At 55.8% G+C, this 27,888-nt stretch overlaps 4 protein-coding genes and 1 non-coding gene across 5 annotated transcripts; 4 read left to right on the forward strand and 1 right to left on the reverse strand.

The window, feature by feature from the left end:
- Positions 1–2,526: 2,526 nt before the first annotated feature.
- BESB_074160 (uncharacterized protein) lies at positions 2,527–4,170 on the forward strand (the record flags this gene model as incomplete). Its single annotated transcript, XM_029365789.1, has 4 exons — positions 2,527–2,690; positions 3,046–3,192; positions 3,634–3,701; positions 4,133–4,170. 4 exons carry the CDS (start codon positions 2,527–2,529, stop codon positions 4,168–4,170), a joined length of 417 nt encoding a protein of 138 aa, XP_029218273.1.
- Positions 4,171–5,408: 1,238 nt separating this feature from the next.
- On the forward strand, positions 5,409–5,488 carry BESB_075680. Its single transcript has one exon. It is a non-coding gene; the product is annotated as a tRNA-Leu (tRNA).
- Positions 5,489–7,014: 1,526 nt separating this feature from the next.
- On the reverse strand, positions 7,015–11,464 carry BESB_074170 (putative cell-cycle-associated protein kinase PRP4; the record flags this gene model as incomplete). Its single annotated transcript, XM_029365790.1, has 5 exons — positions 7,015–7,235; positions 7,647–7,878; positions 8,081–9,292; positions 9,517–10,448; positions 11,386–11,464. 5 exons carry the CDS (start codon positions 11,462–11,464, stop codon positions 7,015–7,017), a joined length of 2,676 nt encoding a protein of 891 aa, XP_029218274.1.
- Positions 11,465–16,288: 4,824 nt separating this feature from the next.
- BESB_074180 (Rab18/RabC-family small GTPase) lies at positions 16,289–18,758 on the forward strand (the record flags this gene model as incomplete). The annotated part of the gene is made up of 5 exons (XM_029365791.1): positions 16,289–16,430; positions 16,994–17,132; positions 17,459–17,573; positions 18,075–18,200; positions 18,642–18,758. The coding sequence occupies 5 exons, from the start codon at positions 16,289–16,291 to the stop codon at positions 18,756–18,758; spliced, it is 639 nt and encodes a 212-aa protein (XP_029218275.1).
- Positions 18,759–21,225: 2,467 nt separating this feature from the next.
- Positions 21,226–27,888, forward strand: BESB_074190 (leucine rich repeat-containing protein; the record flags this gene model as incomplete). The annotated part of the gene is made up of 10 exons (XM_029365792.1): positions 21,226–22,282; positions 22,629–22,737; positions 23,344–23,514; positions 24,191–24,281; positions 24,809–25,192; positions 25,580–25,673; positions 26,193–26,352; positions 26,713–26,843; positions 27,207–27,316; positions 27,805–27,888. 10 exons carry the CDS (start codon positions 21,226–21,228, stop codon positions 27,886–27,888), a joined length of 2,391 nt encoding a protein of 796 aa, XP_029218276.1.

The following is a 27,888-nucleotide window of genomic DNA, read 5'->3' on the forward strand; positions in this document are numbered from 1 at the left end:
GGGAGACGGTGATTATGCGGAAAGCTCTTCTGGGCTGCCATTGCTTCTCTGCGGATTCCTCACACTCTTCTGCAGACGTTCCTATTTGTGTCTGAGTCTCCCGTTCCTGTCGGAAAGATGCGCCTCCTATGCGGGCTTCTTACAGGGGGGTGAGGAAAAAGCAGCACAGCGGTCACACTGCTGCTATTGCGGGTTCATACATGTATTTGTAGATACGTCACTTTGTTTCAGGAGAGCGCGCGGCACATTTTCTTCATTCTATATGTCGACATCAGTTCCATGCAATTGAGCTTCAAGTGTGTTCGTCGCGAAAGACAGTGTCCCGCGTTTCTTTGGCGCCGTTGATGAAACCATTGACAAAGCGGCATCTGTCGCAGCGGTATGTCAGTGCTTGAGCTGGAATCCCGCGGCAAAGTGCTGATACAGCCGCGCTTCCTTATTCCTGATTCGGGATTGTTGCTTTGAGACACGAAACGCGGAATTTGAAATAATAGCGCGTGTGTATCAATGGAATCCGGTGGCTAATCTGAATTCATCGCTCGGTGTCTCGATAGGAAGTAGCTGGCACAAAAATGGTGTAACTCGAAAGTAAGAGACCGCCCTGCATCTTTTCTTCAAGGAACGGTTCTGAAAAAGGTCCGCAGGGGTGCCTAGTTGCTGAAAGGTGTCTACGACTTCAGTGGCATTTCAAGCTGACTGTCATATAATAAAGATCCATCCGTTGACCACATCGAGGCATGCAGACTCAGCGACTTGGAGTGCTGATCGCAGTGTCCGAACGCATCATCTCTTCTGCATTCGAGTACGGTTTTTTGCATTTGCGCATCCTGCATCTACTTCCCTGCTAGGTTGCCATATTCTTGCGCCGGTACTACAAATTTATCGCTGCCAGTCGGTGTTCGGAGGTTACTCCGGGACCACACAGTACGACGGCTCATAAGAGCCATGCGCACTCTGCGTCAGGCTTATCGCGTGTCTGTGAACGCAGTGTTAGACACAGAATCTTTTAGCCGGTGTGGCGCGGGTGTGTACGCAGGGGTGGCGTTACCGATGTGACACCTCTTCCCGATACGGTGCTTTCTCGACCAAGGGATGCCTTTTAACAAGAGGTTCGCAGAGCAGATGAACCAGATAATTGACCCCCTAGTCAGCTTAGGCCACGTCACGTTTCCGTCTGCAACCGCGTGAAAGCCGCTCTCTACGGCAATTCATGATGCGAAGGCCACGGCACGAGTAGGCAAATGAATGATGCCGCGAAGTGGAGCGCGTCCCATCTCCTCCGCAGCTGCCATCTTGTGATCCCCCACTGGTAAAAAATGAAAGAATAAGAGCCGGTAAATGCTTTTCCCCTGTTCGATGCAACAAGCGCACAGAGGGCGGGCGCGAGATATTCTTCTCTAAAGTCCTAACACGTTGCCGCCGCCTCGTCTCTTGACTCCGTACATCTCTCTTCTGCATCATTCGTTCAATGTGGGCTCGCGTGCTGACGGGTACAGAGAACTAGAATGAATCCTGGCTAACTCTGAAGAAGAACGGCGCAAGAATTCAGGCGACACCGGCTATGGTGCCCCCTGGTGGAGACCAGACGCCTGCTCGCGTTTAGTACAAGTCAGCCCCTTACGTACTCACAACTTAAGACCTCTGCGGTCTGCAATCATAAGGCTCTGGCAGCGTCTTGCCTCCGTATTTCGGTAAAGTTATGTTGCTAAGCCTGCAAAGAAAAGTAATGACGTCCTGGTTGACCGTATCGTAAATGTATCACCAGGGAGCGCTTCGCGCTCAAACTGCTCACATGCATGCCGAGCGTGCGGTCTTCGGCAATCTCTTGCCTTTGCCTGGTTTCTGGCCAGAAGTACATTCCTCTTCCGCTGATTTTTTTCCGTTTTCGTATTTTTCGTGCGCACGACCGTGTTCTTTGCTATTCCTGTGCGGCGCGGGGGTTTTCCTAATCACCTTTATCTGTCTTTCGACTGTCTCCGGCGCTGCGGCCACAGCCACAGCGTTGCCGGTGCGGCGTGTGCGTACATACACTCGTATTTCTCGATTTCCACTCCTGCCACAATTTACCCACTTCACCTTCTAATTTGTCGTCTGTTGTCGACGCAAGCACTCGCTCCTTCACTCTGTCAAAGCTCTGCCTTTTCACCTTTCGTCTGCATGCGTCTGGGATCCTCGTGAACGCGCGCTCACGCGCTGCGCTTGATTGTACCTATATTTGGAGGCTTGTGAAGTGATTTCTTGTCCCGCTTTCCTCCATACAGCCTCTCACTTCTCCTCAACAGTCGGCGAGTCGAGGTGATGTCGCCTTTTTCATACAGGCTGCGTTGATGAAATCTGTTTTTGAAGAGTGGGCGCGTCGCATACCTTCGCGCTGCCCGTTCCTTCTCCCTCTCTTGACTCTTGTTTCTTCGCTTTCCCCGGCATTTATAAGCCGGATATGCCCTCTCGTTGCTCTGTGGGAGCTGACCGGTTGGGTTCCGAGCCCCCGTTGTCCCTTTTCCATGAGAAAATGCACGCGTAGGCAAAATGAACGGCTGCAGCAAGAGAAAGTCGCACCGCCTGCTGAATCCCTGCTTCGAGCTGCGGCAGTCCTTTCCCAAGATCCAGCACTGGCAAGGCACAGAGATTCTCCACCGCCTCAAGCAGAAGGAGAAAGACGCCGCCGTCATTCATCCATGCATCGACACTTGGTACGAAGTCGCAGGCGTCTGAAGCGAGCATAAATCACATCGCTGTCGAATCTGTCGGTGACATCACATTCCGCTCGGAGTCCTTTCAACATGCGCCACCAAGAGCAGAGGACCGTCTGCGGTTTTAGGGGGAATGGCGAAGGCGGCTGTGTTTTCTAGCTCTGAAATATACCTTATATGAACGTATGTTTAAAGCATGGTTGCGGCTCACTCGTACGCGGTGTTCCTCTCGCCTTCATTGACGTTCCTGAAGAGGGCGGGAAGCCTGCTTGCGCGTCGGAATGGCGCCGCCTTTGCTCGCCTCGTTCGGTCCATCCATTCTTCCACGTCCGGTGCCCTTCTTTCATCTGCGCAGGGGGGTCTACGTACAGTGCCTCCGCCGCTACCCCGCGACCTCTGCCTCGCGCTGTCGAGTCGAGGGCGACAGACACACGCGCTGTTTGCAGCAGAATGGCCGCTGGAAACCCTCGGACAGCCTCGAGGCGCAAAAACTCCTCGAAATGTGAGCAGAACTCAACTCTTCAAATGGGCGCTGAGGCGCCGGCGGCCCAGTTGATCCGGATCGGGGATGCGGTCAGATGCCCCCTCGCGGCGATCCGGGATTCAGGAGGGTCTTGCCCATGCACTGCGTCAATTCACACGCCTAGAGCGACGCGCCCACCACATCAGCATATGGGTACACGTATATGAAGATATACGCATGTATACATGATTGCATGTGGGAAATATGTATATGTGTGCAGATATCTATGGAATCTAGAATTCTGTAGAGACAGGAATCGCGAGAATGCCGTCAGGCTGAGTTCGTGATTATAAAAAAGAGACAGAGGAGTGAATGTGGGGGGGGGATGCCTGCGGAATAGGGAGCAGAAATTGTCGCACGCGTTCGGACTCGCCTTTCAATTATCTGTGACGCCTGCAATCGCTCTCCGCTGCTTCCCAGGTTCCAAGTCTTTAACGAGACTTCCCGATTCAAGTATCCGCCACGACCTGTACCCGAGCTCGTGCGAGGTAAGTCTGCGTCAACGCCTTTCGGCGTCTGCTCATTCGCTCTCCTGCATCTGATGTACTTTGCATTCCGTTTTGCGCTCTAAAATGAAACAGGAATAATGTAGGTATATGAATTCAATGGCTGACTCCTTTCCGAGTTTTTGGCCGTTGCACCTTCGTCGTTAGGACGGTCACTGTGCGCGTGCGGCTATTTAAGGACGAAAGTATGCAATGATACAGGAATATAATCGTATGATATATTTGTACGTAGGCCTATCTGTAAGAGCGAGTCTAGGACGGCAAGTGGCGTCCAATTTCTGAACACGTTTTTGGAGTAGCCTGTGTGCAGGCTGTAGAAACCAGCACGTAAGGACGCGGTCCTCAGTGTGCAGAGATACTTACGAAGAGCCTTGCAATGGAGTGTGCGTTCTTGTTGCTGTTTCTTCATGCAGGCTGCGCGTTCCCGTTTTCCAGTCCGCCGAAGAAGTAGCCGAAAGGCTTATCGTTGAATCCGCTTCTTACCTGCTTCCCGTTGTTAATTTCATTGTGGACGCGTGTCCTCAGTTTACAGTCTCAAGAGGTGTCCTGTGGCGTTCGTGAAGATGGCTTGGCTGTATTTGACGCGACTCGATGCTTTTTCCTTCTTGTGTGATCTTCAAGAGAAACGACGCTCAAGCCCCTGAGCTCTAGGCAGAACATGGCGAGCTCGTGATGCCATTTCCACTCGCGCGGCTCTTCTCATGTATATATATATATATATATATATATGGGGTTTATGGGGTTGAGGGTATATATATGGGCCTACGCATATCTCTCGTATGTATGCAGTTGTGTGCTTCCTGAGATTTTGAGATGTGCGACGAAAGGGACGGCAAATCCGACAGACATAGGACTAGGGAAACGGTCGCATGTCCTCTCATGCATGGCCAAGCCACGAATCCATGCGCATTTGCGCCGACGCTGTGCTGAGACTTGGGTCTCGCTTTCAAACCTTCAGCTGCCCCTTGTAGACGCCACCAGAGGGGGCTGGACCTCTTCGTAGCAGAGACACCGCATTTCGTTCATGGTTTTTACACTTGTCATGGAAAGCGACCCTCGATGCAAACGTTGCCGCGAACGCAACAGATCGGCTGGCAGCGGGAAGATACTATTTCGAGCTTTATTCAGATTTTTCACGTGACGGCCCTCTGTTCTTCCAGAGAGCGATTGCCAGAGGCGCTGACAGAATGAGGTGCTTAGCTTCGCCACACCGTAGTAAAGTGGTTGGAGTAACTCGAACAGTTCCAGGGCGCTACTGCACACGCCGCGGTGTTTGCGAGCTCTCCAGTCCTTCACCGAAGACCATAAATACCCCGTGTGTAGCGGAGAGCTCGAGAGCGGCTTTCCAGTCGCCACGACAGAAGATCCCGAGCTTTTCGCGCCTCGTGTGTCGAAAGACGGCAAATGCGCTCTCGGCAAACTTCTGGTTCCGCGCCACTTCAGGGTACCCGCAGAAAGAGCGTGGTCACTAGCCTACACCGCGGCCTCAACCTCCACGCCCCCTCCTGCAGGGACGCGTTGTGTTGAAGGTGTGAGTACTTTTATTGAATCAGCAGTCTGCTACAAAAAAGCATGGCAAGGCTGTCACCCCTGATATTTTGCTCGAATCCGTCCTGGCCTGCTGCTTAATACGAAACAAATTGATGGATCGGAGCGGCTCGCCACTCAAATCAGATGACCACTGCTCCAGGCAGGATGGCCGAGTGGTCTAAGGCGCTGCGTTAAGGCCGCAGTCCGAAAGGGCGTGGGTTCGAACCCCACTCCTGTCACAACCGTTTACCTCAATGGGCGCGAGGGTAAAAACACGCTGGAAGGCTTCGTTTGCTATCGCAGTGCAGCGTAGACGCACCATTAACGGTGGTGCTCTTTGTCTGATGACAATCGCATCCTGAGATCGACAGAAATTTTTCACCGACATCCGATCCAATATACAAAAATGTGTGGCTAATGACACTTCCGCGGTCATATCCTACTTCTGTGGCCCCCGAATACAGGCCCAGACGCTAGAGATACGCACACGTTTGTCTCCTGCGTGCAGCATCAGGGTGTGCCTCTACTCGTCGGCGCAGATCTACGCTTCATGGGAATATGAGCATGATATGATGATATACGTCTCGTGGTCATCTGCACTGAACTCATCGCGGCTCCTACAAAGAAAGATGGACCGTCCCAGCGTACAGACGCGAACTTGAACGTCCTCTTTTCTTGCCTTCGTCCGGCACCGCGTCCAGAGACGCGGCAAAAACTGGGAAACGGCAGACGTTTTCCGAACGATGTCTCGGGTAGTGAGATGCATGAAGACGAAAAACTAGGCGCCAGCCAGAGCATTCAGGAATACATTTGGAGAAAACCTTCGAAAAGAAAACCCGCCAAGAACGTCCCTCCCGCAGAATTGAAGCACCTCAACACACAGAACCGGCCTCTTTGACACCTTTGCACCCAACCTTCCCCCCCCCCCTCCCTCCCCCTCTTCCCTTCCCGCGGCAGAGATGCAAAACTGATAAATCCGAACGTGCGCAAGGCGCCGGTGTATCGATGAGGCACAACCTACTACCGCATCAGACAGTCACTCTCATTCGCATACCTAACTACGAATCCAGAAGGCCCGCCGCGCCGCATAGAACTGGAGAGACGCCGCCAGAAAAAGATCAGCTGAGAGGGAACTCGAAACAGCGGTCGTGCCCAACAAACGACGCCGAAGCAACCGGGCAATCCATGGGAAGCATCTCCCGCCACAGGCGCGCGCGCGACCAGTTCTTCCAATCCCCAGTGCCTACACGGGCCTCCCCTTTCCTGCCTCCGCGATTTCTCGCCTTCCGGCGCCACCCTTCTCCTCCTCTCTTCTTCCACTCCGCCGCACACTCGCGGCGCGGGGCCTTCAGACGCATCTCCCCACGCCTCTCGAGTTGTGGCGGCCCCTCCACATGTGAGAAAAAACCGCCTCGTGTGTTTCCCGCTTCGTCGGTTAATTCACAAACGAAGCGGCCGCAGACCTGGACGGAGAACGATGAGACGCAACACTAACGTGCACACAACACGCACGCACTGCAGCGCGCGAATGTCGATTTCTCCAGCCTCCTTGACGCTCCGAATTCGCCCCCGCTCTTCCGCCGGCGCGTCGTGCTTCGCGCACGACACCTCCCCACACAGGCCGCACTACTCTCTGTGTCTCCTGACTTCCTCGGCATACCACGGGTTTCTATATAAATGTATATTTAAGCATATGCACGCAGACACATGTGAGCATGCATGTCTAGGCGCATACATGACTTGCGAGCTTCGCAGTCGCGCGGCTTCACGAGCTCTTCAACACAGGCACTGGTGAGTGGAGACTCCCCCCGTGGGCTCGTCCTGAGTTGCCCTCTGCGCCGAAGTGGATGCTTTCCTTCAAAAAGGGATGCTGCAGCGCCTCGTCCGGAGTCAGCCGCTTCTGCGGATCGAGAGCCAGGCACTTCTCCAGCAGGTCCCCCAGCTGGCGCATCTTCCGTCGCAGAAAATTGATCTTAGGCGAGCTGCCTGACAGACAACACAGGAGAACGAAGCGTGAAGATGCAGAAAAGGAAGTGACTCCACATTTGTCCAGAATGCAAAAAAATACACATATGCATATATATATATATATATATATATATATATATATATATATATATATATATATATATATATATGTGGAAATGCATGTATGCATCAAGACCCACGCGTACACAGGCCGCCGCTGCATCTCCACGGCCTTACGGCGGCTACTGGCACTTAATACGCGTGGCAGCATGTCTCCATGCATGCAGCCGCGTCTTCAAATCCATGCATCTACAAACGTGGAGCCTTGTTCTCCAGCGCAGGGACGGAGAAGACACTCTAGCGCAGGCCGAGGCCTCTAACGGACGGCCATCGCTTTCGAAAAACTGTTTTGAAGAACTCTCTATGTACCTTTTAACCAGTGCTGTTTCTCGAGCAGCGTCTCCGTCAAGTTCCTTGTCGGACGCAGGTCGTGCAGCACGCGGACGACTTCCTTTTTGAAGAACGCGTCTCTGTCGCGGTAGGTGAAATCCAAATTCTCGTCAAAGTGGCGATTCGACAGCTGGCCTGCTTTGATCATCTTGGTCGGAATCTTGCCCTTAACCTCCATGATGCACTTCAACATGTCGTTGTTTGTGCGGCCCTACACAAAGCAGCACATCCACACACCGCCGCGCTCCTCTAAAACAGTCGCAGGTACGCCCTTCCACCTCAGCACATACAACACAATACAGATATATATATATATATATACATATATATGTAAATGTATATACACATATATGCATATATGACAGTACAGTCTGAGTTGGAGACGCACACAACTTCTGGCGTTTTGGACTCACTGGGAATAGAACTTGTCCGGTCGCGAGCTCGTAGATGGTTGTGGCGGCACTCCAGACGTCGATTTGCAAGTCGTATTTGCAGCCGAGGATGATTTCTGGAGCTCGGTAGAATCTGCTGACGAGGTAGGCGGTGATTTCGTTATCAGAGACGTCGCTGGCGCTGCCCAGGTCGCAGACCTTGAGGCTGGTGAACTTCTCGTTTAAGAGGATGTTGTCAGGCTTCAGATCGGCGTGGATGATGCGGCACTTGGCGAGGTGGCGCAGCGCGACGAAGAGCTGCTTGCTGTAGGCGTGGATCGCGCTCGCGTTCAAACCCTTCCCTCCGCCGTACTTTTTTAGCGCCGTGCGCAGGTTACCCCACAGCCACTCAAAAACGAGGCAGAAGTGCCCGCGATACTCGAACTGTCGCAGCAGGCGCACAATGTGGCGCTTGTCTTCCTTGTCGGTCGAGTTGAGCAGCCGCAGGATGCTTGTTTCCTTCTCCGCGGCCTTCTTCATCATGTCGTTGTGTCGAATGCACTTGATGGCGACGAACTTCTTCTCCTCCAAGTCGAAGCACTTGAGCACGTTCGAGAAGACGCCCTTCCCGATCGCCTCGCACTCCACGCGGTACCTGCCGTTGTCCAGCAGCTCGCCGACTGTCGCCTGATAGTACCCTTCGGAATCGTTCCAGTTCTCTGCAGGCCCGGCCGCGGCGTTCAGCACGAGCGCCGTCTTTCTGCGCTTCCTCTTGCGCGGTGCACCCTCCTCTTCGCCCTTTGTCGCCGCCGAAAACATGTCCACATCCTCATTTCTGTCGTCTTCCTCGCCCGAGGACTCCTCTTCCTCCTCTTCGTTCTCCGCGTTCTGTTTCATCTGGATGACGAAGCGCCGCAGCTTCCGCTTCTCGTCTTGCAGATGCCGCTGCAGCCCCTCCATGTCGAGGCCGCCGAGTGCCGACAGCGCGGCAAAGCTCAGCCCCGAGGAGGAGGAGGCGGAGACGCTCGTCGCCTCGCCCTTCTCGCCACTCTCCCCCGCACCCGCGCGCTTCCGCTCCGCCGAAGGCGACGCCTCCACTTCGCGCGGCGACTCCACCTCGCTCTTCCCGCGCATTCGCGTGCCCTCTGAAGGAGACACCTCGGGCTCCAAATCCGACAGCGACGGCGAAGACATCTCCACCGAGTGCAAACTCTCGCCGTCGTGCTCAAACAACGCCTCCTGAATGTTCGCCGTCTGAAAAAAAAAAGACGCGAAAAAAACCCCACAGACCTCCACAGGCGAAGACCTCACATTCGCAACAGACAAACATATAAAAAATTATTTATATATATATATGCGTGTGCGTGTGGTAGTGAAGGTGCGGCGTGTGTAGTCGCTGTGAAGCGGTTCGAGCCTGTGGGGCTACGCTTCGTTGAACGCTTCTCGCTTTGCTGTCGCACTCGAGGCAGACAGCTTACCTCGTCATCGGATGACTTCCGCCTGGACTTCTTGTTTCCATTGAAGTCCTGTTTGCCATCTCGCTTCCTCTCGTTTTCTTTTCTCCTGCTTTTCTCGTCCTGGTCCTTTCTCAGTCCGTTCTTCTCCCGTTCCTGCGACCCGCGGCTGCCTTTGCTCTCTCTGCCTCTCGAGCTCTCGCGCAGCCGTTCCTCCTCGCTGTCGTTAGCCATGTCGCGTCTTTCGCGCTTGCTTTTCCTGTCGGTCGCCGCCTCGTCGCGGCCGTTCTTCTGCTCCTTCTCTCCATCTACTTTCGTCTTGTCCGCATGCGCATCCGCCGGTTCACCCTTCTCGACGCCCTCGTTCTTCGCCGAGTCCTCCGCCTGGGAGTCCGCGCGACTTGCCTCTGCGGCGTACTTTGCGAGCAGCAGCTCTCTCTGCCGCCTTCGTTCTTCAAGAAACCGATCTTCTTCTTCCTCGTCGAGGATCTCTACGTCCCCCCAATCCTCGTCCTCAGAAGCTTCCTTCTGCTTCTCCACGCGCTCGCCGGCGTCGCGCCGCTTCTCCTCGTCTGCTCTGCCGCGGCCTCCATCCTGGCGCCGCGAGGAATGCGAAGAGCAGGAATGCGACGAGGAAGAGTGTGATGAGTCCCGATCTCGCTTAGAGTAGCCGCGATGACGCTCCGGGGACGGCTCACGGCTGCGGCCGTGGGCGCGTTCGCCGTGGGATTTGTGAGACGAAGAGTGCGAGGAGGACGAGTACGACGAGCCGCGGTGAGTACGTGAGGCAGAGGAGGAAGACGAGACGCGAGAAGAGTCCCTGTGAGAGGAACTCGAATGCGACGAGTGCGAAGGACGCTCGGAAGACCGGTAACGGGTGCGGCTCGGCGACCGAGAGTCGCGGCGGTAGTGCCGCCACGAACGCGCAGAATCGCGAGCCTGGCGCTCACGATCTCCTAAAAAAATACACGAAAAACACCCGAATGGAATTGCAACACGCGCCAAGAACCAGGACTACGAAACACACAGAACACGGCACGAGAAGCCCAGCACACCGACGTTGATCTCTAAATGTGGGTGAAGCGCAACTTGCATGCGAGATGAGGCCTGAAGACCGCATCTCCCAACGCAGAAAAACATCCGGGGTCAACGACGCGTCGACAAAAACAGAGAAGCGTGTCGCTAGTTTGTGTCCAGTCTACATGGTATCCGTCTCCAGAGGCATCCGTGCACACTCGACTGCATGCAGGGATGGACGCACACGAACACAAAGGAGATATTAACGAAGCAGATTTCCACGGCGAGCAGCTCGGCAGCGCGCTGGAATGGCTCTCTCCGGGGGCTCAGGCACCACCACGTGACGCAGTCGCCTCCTGCCGATGCTGTTTTCGAGGAATTCGAGAGGTCGCTGGCCTTCCCGCTGCCGAGAAAGAAAAAGGAACGCCGACAGAACCGCCAGCTTGCCGGCAGACTCTGCGCCATGCCGCCCACGCGCTTCTCTTGATCCGCCTGCTCGAAGGCGTCTCGACACGCAAGAGGCCGCAGAGTCGCCAGCAGATCTACGCGCCGCCCCCCTGGCGTGAACGGCGCTCCACCGTCGCACACAGAAATAAGGTATGTGTGGGGAAGCCCGCCGCGAAGGGACAGGAAGCGTCAGCCAGCCCCAGGGCACACGGGTGGATTCACTCATCTCACACAGCGAGATAGAAGCAAGTCCGCGACCTGACCTTGCGGAGTAGCCGCACACTCGCAGACATCCCTCGGCGGCCTCCAACTTCTTCTCACACGAGGCATACTTGACTGTGCCGGTCTCGGAGCGAGGTGTGCGTAGGGATTTAAGCATGGAGTGAATTTGGTGCGTGTGGATTGTGTGCGAGTAGCGGCACGACTTACGGTCTGAGTCCTTGTGAGATCCGCGAGGCGCAGGCGTCTGTTCGTCGTGCCGGCATTTCCTGCTTGAAGGACTGTTCATCCTGCCGAACGATGAAGAAAACGAAGAAGGAGAAATGAGAGGCACGTCGACACGCAACTCAGCAACGCACCGCGCACCGGGAGTCTCGGCACGAGAGAGAAAAACGCCTCAGCGCGAGCACCCGCGCCTGCGGACTTCCGTCGCGGCGGCGCTCGCCTACCACGCGCAGAAAGCACCGCGCCAAAGAGACGAGGGAGAGAACCACACGCCGGCGCGCGAGGTCCCGCGGAGCGTCCTCACGAGAGTCACGCGCGCGCGAAGGAACCGACACAGGCCTCACACCATCAGAGGTTGCCGCACGACGCTCGCTCCCCGCAAAGTGGACGGCGAGTGAACCTTGCTAGAAAGAGAGAGGTGATGCTTCCTCTACGGGAGAGAGCGACGGCACGATACGAAAGCGCAGCAACTAACGTGTGTGCTTGGCGTGGAGAAGACAGACTGCAAGGAGTGTCTGCAGAGTACAGCGATGACGAAGAAATCCGAGCAGCAGCACAAGCTAGACTTGCGACAAGCAGCGACCCCTCCCCTCCAGCCACGTGCACATTCAGCGAGAGAGGAAGGAGGAAGAAAAGCGCTTTCAAGGAAAAAACCCGCAGAGGATGGATGGGGAGCGAGACCGTACCGCTGTCCGCGAAAGATCACTGAAATAACAGGATCCTCTGAGAGAGAAGAGAGGAGGCTTCTGCCCTCGAGATCCCCTGCTTCCTGTTTTAGTGCAGGCCGCGCGTTGCTCCGAGAGAAAAGCACGCACGAAGAAACCACACGGAGGCGAGGAGGAGGGAGACGCCTGAGCAGAAAGCGGAAGAAATCGCCGTTCGAGATTCGACTTTTCTGTAACCGCTACGCGCAGGATCGCCCGGGCTTGCAACGAGTTAGAAATTCAGCTCAGGATCTGAGGAGAAAACGAAGGAAAAAGACAGGTCTCGGAATGGCGATAACGCGCAAACAAGCAGGTAAAACGAGGCGAAGGCACCCCTGGAAAACAACCCAGTAACTCCCCGCGGGAACTGGTGAGGCATCACCATGCGAGGTCACGAAAGACCGATACCGCCCGCCTAGCCAGACTAGGCGAAGAAAAGCAAAAAAGAACGAACGCTGAGCTTGGAAAAGGAGAAAACTGTCTAGTCTTCGTGCGACCGATCTCCGCTCTCCTCTACACCACCTTCTGCTCCGCAGGATGAAAAGACGAATGCCTCAGCTTCGATTGAAACCCTCGTCTCACTCCAGTTGCCTGCTGGTTTGCCACGTCGTTCCCACAAGACCGAAAAGTTGAACGGAAAGAGAGAATATCCCGCGGAAACCCAGCAGACAGACGACCAAGAAAACCCAGTAACCAAGGGAACACGAACACGCACGCGACCCTACGAAGCTTGCGAACGGAATCCTGGAACGCGGCGCCGCTGACCAGAAACAACAGTAAAGAAAAAAGCAACGCGCCCCGACTGCCTGACGAAAAAGAAGACGAGAGAAGCCGGGCACAAAGAAAAAGGCACAGGAAACTCAAACAAGAAAAGAGGTCCGCACGTTGGCAAAAAGAAAAAACCACCGCCAGACACTCACGGGAAAAACATTAAAGCTGTCGGTCGCAACGCTGCACAACTGGGGAGCCAGCTTCAACGGTTGTGACATTGAAAAGAATGAAACTCGTCCCGTGTCACTGAAAAAAGCGGTTGCAGTGAGAGCAGTTCCTCCCCGAAATGCCACCCGGTATTTTACTACGCAGGCAACCCTGGGAGACGATCGCCTCGCCGGTGGTGAAAATTCGACCTACACCGGGGCCGGCTTATATACGGACTATTTTCGCAGGAACTGCCCACTGCTGCGGCAGGCGAGGAACCGCGATCCAAAAAAGAGTGCCCAGTTCGCTACGACGCGCAGAACCATTTGCAGACATATTTCCGAAACATCTCTGCATACACACGCGTGCGCACCTCGCAACACGTGGTAGAACGGATATCGGCTTTGCTGAGTCCAACACTCCGCTCTACGCAGCGGGAAGACTCAGACTCCAGCATTGAAGATGCCCTGAGCAGCAGGTAGATGCCTGACATAAAACGAAAAAACTGACTAAATATCCAAGATACGAGAGAAGTGTTCCGGCGAACGCATCCTTGAGACTTATGGGAGAGACGCATACGACGCCTTGACCTCCACACCCTCATGCCGGACCCCTGGTCGAGCAGCGTACTCCCCTGCAGCAGGAGGCAAGCTCTGCAGAGGAAGGCGTGTACGGCGGCACACCTTGAGGCACTGTTCACATCAGGAGAGCGGCTCTGAGTCGGTAGGGTTCCTGCGGCAGTACATTGGACACTATGTGAGTAGTGGAACGACACGCGTGCGCAACTGAATAGGCATGTGCTGCGCGAGAGGACATGCCCATTCTGCTGCAGATGAAGCGCCACTCTTGAGAGGGGAAGAGCCCTCACACGTGAAAGACATCGTAGAACGCAACCATCTGCCTTTCATAGGTGTCAGTGCCTCTCCTCTCCTAGTGTGTGAAAGCCGTACAGGAAGGCGAGTTACAGCCGCGGCAGTACCGGTAGTCCGCCTCCGATATTCACGCCGATCGGGGCACTGACACAACCATGGAGGTGAAGTGCGAGAAGCACACCTACGACATCCTACGACACCCGCAGCGGGCAGCACAAAAGCGGCACCAGTTGGGCAAGTCAAAGGCGCGCTGGTCTTCGTGGGACGGTAATCGGTTGTCTTGCCACCTAACCACGAATGACGCTTACCTCTGCCAGGGGAGGCGGACGGGAGTCGGGCGCTTTCGTTTTTGCCTTTAGCTTCACTGGGCTGGGCAATACCCCTACAAGGTCACTTCGCTTGTGCCCTCAACAGCAATCCTCTCGGCATTGCCATGAGCATGCCCCTGTAGCTTCCTCGAGGCGTTTCGGCGCCGTCTCTCTTCCCCAAGAGGCCGTCCGCAGAAACGCTCGGTCCTTTGGCTGTTAGGATTATGCATCCGCCTGATTGCTGCACCGTATCTGCGCATCGCGGCGCCATGTCCTTCTCGCCTCTGACACTGCACCTGCAACGAGAATTGTCCCGGCGACAGAGCCGCGACTTCGAATTGAACGCAGCGGATGGCAAGTCCTGGAGATGACTTAGAACGTCAGAAGTGGCGCAGCAGTGATCGTCTTGTAGTACCTGCAGCGCGTTTTCACCGTCGAGGCCTGGCGCCTTTCCAGCGCGTTGGCATTTATATCGTGGCATCCCGACATTGGTTTGCATTTGGCGCTTGTCGGATCGTTTGTCTTGTACTTTCCTCCCTTCTTCTTCACGAGTCATTCCCCCCCCCCCCCCTTTAACGTCACGCGGCACACCCACTTTACACATCCCTAGCCCGCGCGTGACCACGGCGGTGTGCTCACGGACATCGAGGTAAGGGTTCATGCGCTCAAGTCACCAGGCTCGTCTCTGCTTTCCTTCTTGCGATTCATTGGCTCTCGCTGCCAGTCTTCCACTTGGCTTTCTTTTCATGGCACTTTTGTCGACGTCAATGTCCTCTTCCCCTTTCCCATGATTCCAGCGTCTTCGTTGAGAAAATCTTTTTATGTAGCCAAGCTGTCGAGCATGCGACGCGTGACAGCGTTCGCTTGCCGGATAATCACCCATGTGAGTCTATGTCATTCTCTTCCGACGTAGTAGCAAGGACGCCTATGCGGTAGTATGTACCGGAATTAGGCGACTTTATCACATTTCTGGCGGCCTTTCTTGCTTCGGGTTGAAAGACGCCGCCAGTTTCTGCAGTCCAGCCTAGCGTGCGGCAACGGACGCACCCGGTAGAAGACAACTCGGCGAGAGGCCTGGCTCTGAAAGCGGCGCCGCAGGGCGTTAGTTTCTGGAAGTTTATGTTTACGGTTTCTCGTCGTTCATGTAGTCACTCGAGTATATACTTGGCGATGTTTCCAGCGGCACATCCAAAATACACAGTTGTTCTACATCTATGCAACTGTGCAGATATCTGCACATGCCCTTCAACGTGCACATGCGGCTTTCCGTTCAATTTAAACTCATGTTGCTGTCTCTCATGAGCTGCTTCGCAATGGCACTCAGTTCCACCTGAACGGTCGACTTTACTTACATCTGCCTGTGAGTGTCGTCCGCGCAGTTGTTGGGAATTCTTTCCAGTCTCCGTCTCGCCAGAGACGTTTCTGTAGCCCTTTCGTACGCGCCAGTTTGCGAATTTACCTGACTAGTGAAGAACGCCTGCTTGCTCGCATAATTCTCCCCCTTCCCAAGAATTTTTCCCCCACTTTCGCATCCGCTGTAGCTCCCGGTTCGTCTCATCCTGCCTCTCTCTCCCTTCTTTTCAGTCAGGTGTGTCCCCCTCTGTACCATACTGTTTCCTCCTCCTGTAGTTCTGCAGAGGTCAAACTTCAGAAGATTGTCTTTGCCCTGTCGCTGGCGGCTCCCTTTTTTTCGCTTTTTTAATTTTTTCTGCGATCTCTTTCGCCCCTGCCGTTAATGCTCGATTCCGCTCTACGCGTGCCGTGTTCGAGTCTGTCTTCTTCCGCTCGCCTCTCCGATCTGCTGCTGTCTGCGCCTCTTTGCCTCCTTCACAACTCTCCTCCCTGTCGTCTGTACGCCCTTTCTCTGTTTTCCTCCCCTTGGACTCCGTGCTCCGCCATCGCCGCCGGTCGCTTCGACGTCGAGCGCTCTCCGTCTCGCGTTGTCTGCGAGTTCGGTCGCCTCGCCTGTTGCTTTCGTTGCTTCACCACTCGCTCTGCCTGACCCTTCTCGGGGTCGTCAGACGGCTGCATCCGCTGTCTTGTTTTCCGTTTTTTCACGGTTTCTTCTCTGCCGCGTTCCGCCACCATGCAGCCGCTGCTCGGCGAACCCGCAGCGTACGACCACCTGCTGAAGCTCCTTCTGATAGGCGACAGCGGAGTCGGAAAAAGTTCGCTTCTTCTGCGTTTCACAGAAGACGTTTTCAACGACAAGCAGCTCTCCACAATTGGTGAGGATGCTTTGTCCGTTTTTGGATCCTTTCTGCCCGTGATTTGGCGTTGCTAACACAGCTGGCGGGCACCATCGGCCCCTGGAAGGAATGCGCTCGTGCGCGGCTTCATCTTCTCTTCGTCATCCTAAGAGTCGCACTTCTCTCGTTCCGATACAAACGTCGCTCTCCTCTCGTTTCCGCATTCTTCTCGCAGCTTCTATCTCCCTTCTCCCTCCAGGGGATTGCAGACCTTCCTCCGAGACTGCGATCTCTCGCTGGTTTTTGCCTTTCCCTCGTCTCTGCACGAAACGTCCGTCTTCGTCACGCTTAACGTCTGCCTAGTGCCAATTCCGCATCACCGCGTCTTCGCGCGCTGTCTCGTGTTTCCAATCACGGCATCGCATTTCGCCGTTTTCTGTTTCTTTTTTTGTTTTTACTCTCCTTCCGTCACAGCGCGAGGCCGACTGGAGATCGGGGAACAGGCGACGGCTCGCGTTCCCCCTCGCTGCCTGACAGACGCAGGCGCAGGAGGCGGCGACCGGAGAGAGAGCGTGCCCTGTGTTTTGGTTTCTCTGGTGCAGGTGTTGACTTCAAAGTCAAGCACATGACTGTCGGTGACACGCGACTGAAGCTGGCGATCTGGGATACCGCGGGTCAGGAACGTTTCCGTACACTCACCTCGTCGTACTACAGAGGCGCGCAGGGAATCATCATGGTTTAGTAAGTGTTCCCCGCCTGAGCAGGGCCTCTAAGCACGAATCTCGTTTCCGCCATCGAGTTTCGCTGCTGCTGGCTTCGCGAAATGGATGCGACCGCACGCCTATATACTTATGTATACCACGTGAGATATATACATATATATATATATATATATATATATATATATATATATATATATATATATATACATATGGATGTGCATATACAGTAGAGTGCAATTTGTGTCGGTGACCGCGTGTCTCTGTGCAGCGTAGAGGCTGAGTGTTTGCTGGCATGCTGTGGATGCGGGTCCAATCCAGGGTTTTTCCATTTTCTGCTTTTCTCAGCGACGTCAGCAATCGACAGTCGTTCCTCGATCTCCAGTCTTGGCTCGACGAGGTGTATCGCTACTCCACGAATGGCGACGCCATTGTTATGCTCGTCGCGAACAAAATTGATAAAGTAAGACACGCAGCACCTCCGACACGTGACGCGGATCTCTGTGCTTTCGACACGTCCACATTTTCTCTCTGCCTCCTCGCGGCTGGCGACTGCGCGGTCGTCGGGGGCGACTGCTAGTTGCTTCTCCGCACGAGCTGGATTGTTGTTTTTTCACCTCGCGTGGCTGCACTATCTACAAGTTAATCGCATTGCCTTGTGTCTTGCCTCGCAACTTGCATCTCTGATGAGAGTGTCGGGGTTTTAGAGTTGGAGAGGAACGCGCTCCCCTCGCGCCGCGTGCGCGCGGCTGTGTCCGGCTCACGGCGGCAGGCACCTCCTCGCCGACCGGGCCCTCTCTCGCTTGAGTCTGTCTGCCGGACGGAGTCGCGTGTCATGGTCACGGCGGCCTTCGTCTCAAGCAAATCTGCGTACGCAGCTCCGCGTCTCTCGGCGATCAATGCCGTCGCCGGAAGGCCTTCGCTCACGTGTCGTCGATTTTGCATGTGTTGGTTCATTCGCCAGCGCACGGTGGAGGTCGAGCGCCGCGAGGGCGAGGCCTTTGCGTACCAGAAGGGCATGCTGTTCGTCGAGACGTCCGCCAAGACTCGGCAAGGGGTGCAACACGCGTTCGAGGAACTCGTTCAAAAAGTCAGTCTTTTGTTGCGCTTTCCTGCTACGCCGGGCTCTGAATCACAGCCACGCGCCCACCCCAGTCGTCATATAAAGATACATACCTATATATATGCATATTCATAAATATATATATGTATTTTGCGATGAAGGGCGTCGGGACTCTTGGTCGCGGCCTGCAGGCAAGCGTCCGCTGATGCCGCGCAATTTAATACTGTTTCACTCGGCAGCGGCGCGCCGTTAAGCAGTCCGAATTGTCTGCAATGTCTCTTCGCACCGCTGCACTCTCACTTCTTCCGCGTCTGCTGGAGAGTTGCTGCGCAACTGTATTCACCTATCCGTATATATAATATGTGCGTCTGATGTATATGGAATTCATTTTGATATTTACGTGTAACTGAATGCCTTGGGCGCGCTGCATCAGGAAACTGTGTGTGATGTTTGGTTGCTGCTTTTCAGATTCTCGACACTCCGTCGTTGCTGGCAAACACCTCCGCCGCGGGAACGGCCCGGCGGCAGCTGTCGTATGGCGGAGACGGCGACTTGGGAGCCGCTTTGTCGGGGTGCTCATGCTGAGAGAAGACGAGTGAAGAGACGTGAATCGCGCCAGAGCGCCAGAAACGACGCTTGCATGCAGGTGGCTCGGGCCTGGCACCCTCGGAAAGCAGTGCCAACGCGTGGCTCTCTCGTTATTTGATCCGTGGTCGTTGACGAGAGAACGACGAATCTTCCTGCGATGCTGCCGACAGGAGATAATCGTCTTTCTAGCTGAAACGGGAGCCTGTCTCGAGGTAGCGACGTGCCTGTTTCCTCGGCTTCGTTCTCCAACTTCTCAACGTCTGCATCCACCCCCCTTTTGAGGACTTCTTTCCTCTTTTCTGCTGTTTCTCTGGTGTGGCTTATCTCGCCTGTAATAAGGCCCTTTCGTCTGGAGCTGGAAAGCGTTCAGGAGCACTTTGCATCGCCTGGAGCACTTTGCCGTTCTTTCTCGTTTTTTTCGCTTCGCAAGCTCCCACTGTGGAGGCAGACTCGGCACAGCTGCCTCGGGTGTCTGCACACATTCCTCGCTCTCGCTGGAGACTGTGAATCGCGTAGCGAGGAATGACACGTTCATTCTTTCCGGTATGCGCCAGATATTTACTCTCGCCTGCACACGGTGGCTGCATAGAGACACGCGCCGCGTGACGAATTGTAGCTGAGAAAGGAAGCCAAGCCCTAGTTCAAGGGCCGTTGCCTTAAGCGATGAAGGGCAGTGCGCGGCCTTCAGACTTCATTCACATGGTGTAGCTACCGAAGTGAAATTGGCGTGAACCCTTCCCGATGCCGAAAGATTACGCGTTCCCTGTAGAGATTTTTCGGTCGAAACCATACCTCCTAAATACCCGCAGTGGGCGCTGGCGACAGATACTGTGGGTTCGAGTTCTCAGCAACAGTCGCCACGCAGATAGAACCCGATACGCGGTGCATATCTTGGATTCTCGACTCTGTCGGATTGTAGCGAGGCTCGGGCGGGTAGCGAGCACTGCACTCAAGAACAGCACTGTGCGACGTGTTGCGTCAGCAGCAGCTTCCCCTTATCGAGGCTTCTCGGGTTTTCTCTCGAAAGGGCGGCAGAAACCCGAGAAGCTTTGCCTGTTTGTCCTGACGAGCCGGAGACGGGCTGTGTTTCCACGAGACTTGGCAAGAGGAAAGCGAGGATACAGGGTTTTTTCCGACGAGCTAGGGATTCAGTGCTCCAACAAGCCCCCTCCTGGGGCCAGAAAGCGGATCCTGGAGGCTATAGGGACAGTCAGGCCGACTAGCGAAACGGCGGCTACAGAGAGGGAACCGACGATGCTGCACTCCAGCTTGAGTTGAGAGCTAGCGCGCTCGCCCGTCAGCTTTAAACCCTCAGCATGTCTTCTCGCCGCGTGGCTTGACTCTCCACGAAGGACCGCGGAACAATTTGAGACAAAAGGGATTCGAGCGAGTCTGCGTGCGTAGAGAGTCATGGCGCGGCGGGTGTGCCGCGGGCCCTAGTGGCAACTTTGCACAGACAAGGAATCGTGAGTTTTGCAGCAGCCGCAGCACGAGAGACCGCACGTCCCAGGAAAGAAGGCGCAGAATGTCTGAGCATCGGTTGATCTTGAGGCTTGTGAACGTCTTAAGTATTCGCGCGACAGTACGCCAAGCCGATTCTTTGAGTCTCCCTCTACGCTTCCCTCTGTCGAGTGTGCGCCCGAGGCCGATGAACCTGCCGCGACTAACATGCACGGCGAAAAGTTGTTTCGGCTTCAACGGGAGAGAACGTGCCAAAACGCGGACGAAACGACTCCCTTCACAAATTTCTGTTTTTTCGTGACTCAGAGACCAACAGGAGCCAGTATCTGAAAGGGGAACAAGATGGAGAGGGGGCGTGTTGCATACCCCCGATGTGATAACGCGAACGGAAGAGACGCGGAGGGGGTTGGCCGCGCGCAAGTGTGCAGAGAAAAGACAACAAGACAACAGCATTCAGCATCGAGGCTCTTTTCAACCCTTAAATAAGGCAACTTCGAGTGTCCTTACACCACGTAAACTTTCCAAGGTGTACGCTCAACTCTTTGAGAACAGAGTCTTTCTTTCTCGCGTGTAGATTCCGCTTCTTCTTAAAAGGGAACCTGCGAGCTGAAGCAGGCGACGCACACCTTCCGTTCCCTTCCACATTTCCTTACCGATTTGTTTGTTATTGTGCTTCTCCGTCTCTTCTTCTACCTCCGCTGTCCTTCCTTTCGCTCGTCGCGCTTCTCTGTGCTTGCGACTTGCGTGCCTTGCCTTTCTCTTTCGCTCCAGTCGACTTCTTTCTCTTTGTTTCCTTCCCGAATCTCTGCGGTTCCTCTCTGCAACTCCTTCGTTTTCGGACTCTTGTTGGCGCTAGGTCATTCGGGATCAGCCTAGCTGGTTTTCACGGTTCACTCTCTTCTGCCTTCATCCCTTCTGATGACTTTTGCATTCCTCTCTTGGCGAAGACTGCCTACGACCGAGCAAACTTGCGGAGTGGAGTCGAGCATCGCCGTCGACAAAGATGGAGAGCCGAACGCCCGCGTATGGAGGGAGTCAGAAGGGTTCGGAAGGGACGCGTGACGTCCTAAGGAAGACTGAGAACTCTGCTCTGCGGAAATTGGATAAGAAGCAGACGACAATCACCTCTTTCTTCTTGCGGAGGACCGCGCCGACTCCAAGCGAATCCAAGTTGAGTGGAAGGTCTGAGATCGCGCCCTTGCCCCCCCCGTCTTCAGCAGGCTCCTCGACCTCGCCGCCGCGTTCCGCGTCCTCCATTTCTCCGTCTTCGTCGCCGTCTCCGTTTTCTTCGCCGTCGCCTTCCTCGCTGCAGGCGTCTTCTCTTCCTTCTGGCCGTTCCGCTCAGGCCCCCCCCGCGTCTCCTCGGCGGCGTGTGTGTCCTCCAATATCGTCCCGACGAGCTGTTTCGCCGTTTCCTTCTTCGGCATCTTCCGCGTCCTCCGCACCGTCATCTCTGCCTGCCTCTTCGTCACGAGTGCCGACTTCGTCTGCGCGCCTCTCTCCTGTTCCTTCGTCTGCGTCTCCGGTGCCCTCTGCGCCGACGGAGGCGCCTGCGCCCGCCGCGCGCGGCCGCGGAGACGCCGAGTGCATGGCGGCGGCAGCCCTCTGCATGGGGCGGAAGCGTTGCCTGAGGCCGGAGGAAGACGAGGAGAGTCACTCCGTGAAGCGCCGGACGCACACACCTGTTGGGGCCCGGGGAGTAGATGGCAAACCGAGACACCCTGACGGCGAGCTCAAAGTCGACAGCATTCGCCAAGCTGACGTGCCTGCCCCCGCGACAGCCAGAGACTCCGAGACGCGCACCATGAGATTCGAAACGCGCGGAGCCTTGGCGCGCTCCAAGACGTCCTCCGCGTCGCGCGCGTGCCTCTCAGCCGCCGCTTCGTCGGCGGCCGCGTCGACCTCCTCAGGACCCTCTTCCTCCTCCTCTACTGCGCGGCCTGCACCAGACACTCCGTCTTTGTCTCCCGTGTCCTTGCCGAGTCACTTTGGGCTGGCGGACTTCCCAGAAGAAATTCTGCAGCAAATCCTGGACTGCTGCCCCAGCGAGTGTCTTCTCGGTGCGTCTCACGGGTCTTTGTGGGTATGCGAGGAAGCGAGTCTGGAGTACTGGGGTCGGTTAGCTTATTGAAATGAGGTAAACAGGCGCGCGGTGCTCTTCTCTGCGGAAGAACGCTCTTCCACGCCTTTGCCAGAAAGCTGTCATCTCACACAGCATTTAACTCGCGGGCGTCCGCGTCTCGTCCCCCCCCCCCCCCCCCTCTTCCGCGTCGGTGTCTCCATCGCGCTTTCGAGTCTGCCGTCCCTGCGTGCGTTGTCTTTCCATACAGTGAGTTAGTTGTCTCGCATCAGGTGTCTTCTCTCGGTGCACACCGGCGTGGTTTCGAACTCTTTTCCTGTCCTCAGTATCGCACGACTTGGCTGCGGCCGTTCGCCGGCGGCGACGCCTCCTTCGCCTTACCCACATGAACGCCGCGGAGGTCCAGCCTCAGCACCTCCTTGCCGCCGTGAGAGGGTAAGGCTGTTTCACAGCGAGTCTTTTTCGGCCCCAGACCGGCGGCGAGTTCGACCCCCCTCGTCGCGGCTTTCTCTCCTGGCGGCGGGCGCGGCGCTGACCGCGGCCTTGCAGCACAGCATGCAGTCTGGCTCTCTGCAACTGCAGCGCACGCTTAGACAAAGGAAACATGACGAGATCACTACTCGAGCCCGCCCTTGCGGCAGTCACTGTCGCTCTGTGTAGACCTAGTTCTTCGACGTTGATCTGTGCCGCGCGCAGGCCTCTCTCTTCCGCGGCTCTTCCCCACCTGTAATCCCCGGCGTACCTTACGACCGTTATATGATTTGAAGGAAGAATGTCATGGGGATTCGAGGAGCGGCGGTTACGTCTCGTTGGCGCTCCTCGAAGAGGTGTACTTGACTCAGATCAGCCCGGCGTGTCTCAACATAGACACATGTTCAGTGGAAGCTCACCCTCCCCACCTGCGCAGTGCGCTGAGGCGACCGCAGTGCCGCGGGCGCTCAGGGGCAGCATCTGCGTTGTTTGGTCCTCTCCCTCGGCGCATGTTCCTGGGAACTGGCGCAGGGTGCAGCGTCTGCGTGTGTGGTTTTCTCTCTCGCGCAGGTATCCGCAGCTGCGGCTGCTGGAGGTCGTCGGCGTGCCTTCGCTTTCGGCGCGTTTCTTCGAGAGCTTCGCGAACAGCCGCAGCGCCTGTTTTCCTCAGCGACTACAAGTCCTCGTCCTGCAGAAGTGCCCCAAGCTCACGAGCCGGCTCTTCCGGGCGCTCACGACGAGGTACCCGCCCAACCTTCGTGTCAGGGCGCATGCACTGACTGTGTATAATCCCGTTCGCCTGTCGCGTGCTCGCGTGAGTGGACACTTGGGGCAGCCGTCACTCGCAGCTCTGCGGGGACTACACGGACTACACGTGCCTACATGTAACTCTAGTAGACGACATATCGGTAGACCTGGAGACAGCGGCGTGAGACTGGAGTCTCAGGCTGCGGCTAGGCAGGCGCTCCTCCAACTGCTGCGTCTGGACTCGAGTGGAGGCCTGAGGCAGGTTTGACGAGCTCTCCGGTGCCACAGCTTGCGCTGGATGCGCTGGCAGGAAGCTTGCCGCGTGTGAAGGAATCTTCCGCGTGTCTTTGCGCGCACTGCTACTTTCATGTCAAGGCACATGCATGGAGCTACAATGCGTGGATGTGCAGACATATATATATATATATATATATATATATAAATACCTATTTCTCTCTGTCTGTCTCTATATATTTATAGATTGATTGATAGATAGTAGTGTATGTGTCGGTGTATGCATTTGCATGGTAAGCGTGAACGGCTCTCTATCAGTGTCGCTCGGCATTTTGCTTGCGTCTCTCTCTGTGGTCGCATTCAAGAACGCACACAGAGGAATGACGCAGATTGTGTTCGTCGAAGGGTGATTTTCTGTGTTCCCTTATCGCTTCAGACTTCATCGCCTCCGAGCCGTTGACCTGCAAGACAACTGCTCGCTGAACTACTCCGCGGTTGCGCACCTGCGGCTACTCCCCAAGCTCGAGGTGCGCTTGTACGCTTTCGGATTTAGACATAGATGCATCTTTTCACACCCGAATATATGCACATATCTATATCGATCTATGTATATCTATCTATGTCGATCTACCTATAACGATCTGTCTATATCTACCTATCTAAATGTATATCTTTGTATCTAAACCTATATCTGTCTATCTAGACTTTAGCGTTTACACCTTGACCATGGGTCTGGCAAGTAGGACCGTCAATCCGGAGACTTGACAGGCATGCAGGAGACGCCCGTCTCGGCCTTTGTGTCTTGTTTTCATTTCTCGCTCTGCGTGACTTTCTCAAAGTACTGCGCTGCGCGCGGTGAGACATGTCGAGAGAGGACCTTCGCATTCATCCAGGCTTGCCCGCTGCGTGTGCATCCGCTCGGACGCGCATCCCTTCACCGAGCCGTCTGCATGCGCACCGCAACTCGGACGCGCAGTGACCTGTAAGGACATCTTTTGCGTTGTCGTGCACTGTTTTCGGCTTTTTGCGAGTCTCTGCGTTCCCGCTTTTTCAGCGCGTTGCCCTGGGCGTCAGCTCCAGCAATCCTCGGGGGACATCCTCCCACTGCAACATGACGCTGCGCGCGCTCCTGGGACCTCCCTCGGCGTCACCCGCTGCTGCCGCGCCGGCGGCTTCTGGACCTGCGCGCGGCGAGGCTGAGGACGCGCAGACAGCCTCGCGCAAGGCAGGTCCAGCCGCAGAGCGCGGAGAAGCCCCGAAGGGCGACTCGCTGCAGCACCCCGAAGCCGCGTCCAGCGACCTGCAACTTACCCAACACGGAGGAAACGCGAGTGAATCCCAAGGCGCGCAACCTGCGCCGCCGCTCAAGCTCCTGTCCCTCTCGAGATGCACCGCCCTCTCGTCGCTCGACCCGCTAATTAACGTCGCCTCTACGCTGGTCAGTTCGAGCTGCTTGGAGGCACGTTGAGTGTTTGTGTCCTCTTTGTATAGTCTCTTGTGTGCAGCCTTGGATGCGTGAAAATACGTATTCAAATTGTCAAACATTTACCCGTATTGACGCACAAATATATATTGTATAGACAGGCGTATACATGAATACATGGTGTCTCCTACAGCGATGCCCACGCTGTAGGTTGAGGCTTCTCAGGCGTCAGATCGCCAAGGTCTCATCTGTCCGTGATGGCGGCGCGTGTGCAGATTGCGCAAAAAGAAGCATTCGCTGAAGTGTGTCATTCCATATCTATCCATCCCGTTTGCCTGCTGCGGTGCATGTCTGTCGACATTCATGCTTATCTCGATGTTTTCCCTGGTGTTTCTTTTTTAGGAGTTTCTTGACCTGCGTGGATGCACGGCCTTGACTGACACGAGCGCCGCTGTCCTCGGCTCGCTTGTGAACCTCCAGATTCTTGTCCTCTCAGGTGAGGCGTGCCTTCGTTTACTCTCCGTTTTGGGATTGTCTGCCTGCGACCGAATCCTCCGCCTCGCGTCGCCCTGTCCCCTGAATAGGCGAAAATCTCTGACCAAGCGTCTCTATATTTACAAGCATACAGATATATATATATATATATATATGTACGTCTTAAAGGATGCGACTGAAGAGGCATATGCGTGTGTCCTGTTCGAGCGCCGACCAAGCTTCTGACTGCAGGAATCACCCCCTAAGGGGATGTATTTCTACATGAATTGCTTCTCTGCGCAGGGGTGTAAACATATATATCTTCAGCTGCGTGTGTAATCTTTGTATTTTAGTGCCTCCTTCACACACACGCGCGAGGGCAGCGCGCGGTCGCAGGCCTGTTGGTCCCTCGGGCTTCACGGTTTGTTTGAGATGCAGCGAAACGCTACCCAGTAGCCTGCACCCTAGAGCGACCGCGCGCAGATCGCGGGGGTCACGCGCGCTTCGCGCGACTCTGTTGTTGCTTGTCTGCCGTCCTCAGACACAGGCATTACGTCGACGACAGTGGCGTTGATTGCGGAGAACTGCCGGAAGCTAGAGATGCTTGACTTGAGCAGAATCGCCAAGCTCACGAAGGCCGCCGCGCTGCTGGTGCCGCTGCACTTGCTGCGACTCACGCGCCTAAAGCTCTCAAAAAACAGGTGAGAGCCGCGCGAGCACAGCACGTGCGTTGACGCAGACACGCGGAAAATCCTACAAGCCGCAAGGCAAGCAATGAGTGTAGAATCGAAGGGGAGGGGCGTCGCTTTGCGCGGACGCCGCTGCTCGGCGAGGGTGGCGGAAGAGAACATCTCGCGTGGGCAGAGGCGAGACCTCGAGGGCTCCATCGCGTGGCGCGCGCGAGCCAGAGCGACGTTTTCTGCTCGCATGCATGTGTTTGCCTTGAGGGCGGGCACAGCGGATGTGCAGCGATCTGCAGCAGCAGCAGAGATGGTAGCGAGGCCTCTGGTGGCGAGGCGGAGTGTTCACTCTACCATGTGAAGGCGTTTGTCTGTTTTCAGCGCGATTGACGAGGAGTGCTTGCGCGACTGCCTGGTGCGGCTCAAGGCCCTAACACTGCTCGATGTCTCGCACTGTTGGCGAGTCAGCTCCGGCTTCTGCGTCTCTCCGCCGCTTCCGCAAGTCCCTGAAGGTTCGTACGTGTCTCCGATCTCTCCTCGGCGTCGGCTGCGTCTGGATTTGTCTGCTGCCGTCTCGTGGCTGGCTACCACGCAGGCTCGCGTTCCCCCCCCTCACGCTCGTGATTATGGCGATGCTTATGACCGTGCTGCGCGGCTGCGATGCCGCGGTTCAAGTGTCTTACGCCGTCTCCCTCGTGCGATGCGTTTAGCGAGTTGCCTCCGCGCTCGCGCGTCAACCCCCTCCGTCTGCGGTTCTGGACCATCAGCCTCGCACCTCGTTTTTTCAGGGCGCGAAGGGCGCCCTGCCCTCATCGGGGTGCTCCGTCTGAGATGCAGTTTCTGGATGTCCCCTTGTCTCTCGGCTTTGCGTGCAGGAATGGCTCTTCGGCGCCTCGGGCTCTTCGGCTGCAACGTCGAGCGACAGCGCGTGGAGGACGCCCTGCGCGACGCCGGCGCCTCCCGCGCGCAGCTCTGTCTCCATCACGTACGGGAAGGAACCACCTCAGAGATTTCGTCTTTATCTCGCTTTGCTCGCTGACATCTCGCATGCATGCGCTCAGGGCAGAGGCGCCACCAGACGTTCTCTAAGGTGGAATCCAACGGGCCGTGTCGGGGGCACTACGGCTATCCGTGGGCGATCGAATCAACCTGACGGAAGAAAATTACCAAAACACAGAGATAAACACTGAGCTGTAGACCTGGCGGAACGCGGCAGGTGTGGCTGGGGCCGGTCCGGACAGCGTGAAAGAGAGGAAAAGCACTCGAGCGGAAACGCGTGTGGAGAGGAGTTTCAGATGCCTGAAGAATTTCAGGCGTGCGTGCGCAATGGCGGCCTTCACAGACGCGGCAGGCGAAGCTACAGAACGTCAAGCACGTTCTCCAGAGCGGAATCTCAGGCGTTTCAATCGGTCGCCTGCGGGCGGCTTCAGATGATGTCTCGTGTGTCCATTATCGTTGCATTTTCTTCTTCAGGAACTGCCGATGTTTGACCTCCCGTGTATCTACGCCAACATGTCCGACTTGGACCTCCGCTGCCGGAGATTCATCGAAGACTGA

This window comes from Besnoitia besnoiti (genome assembly GCF_002563875.1).
Source record: "Besnoitia besnoiti strain Bb-Ger1 chromosome Unknown contig00007, whole genome shotgun sequence".
Taxonomy (NCBI): Eukaryota; Apicomplexa; class Conoidasida; order Eucoccidiorida; family Sarcocystidae; genus Besnoitia; species Besnoitia besnoiti.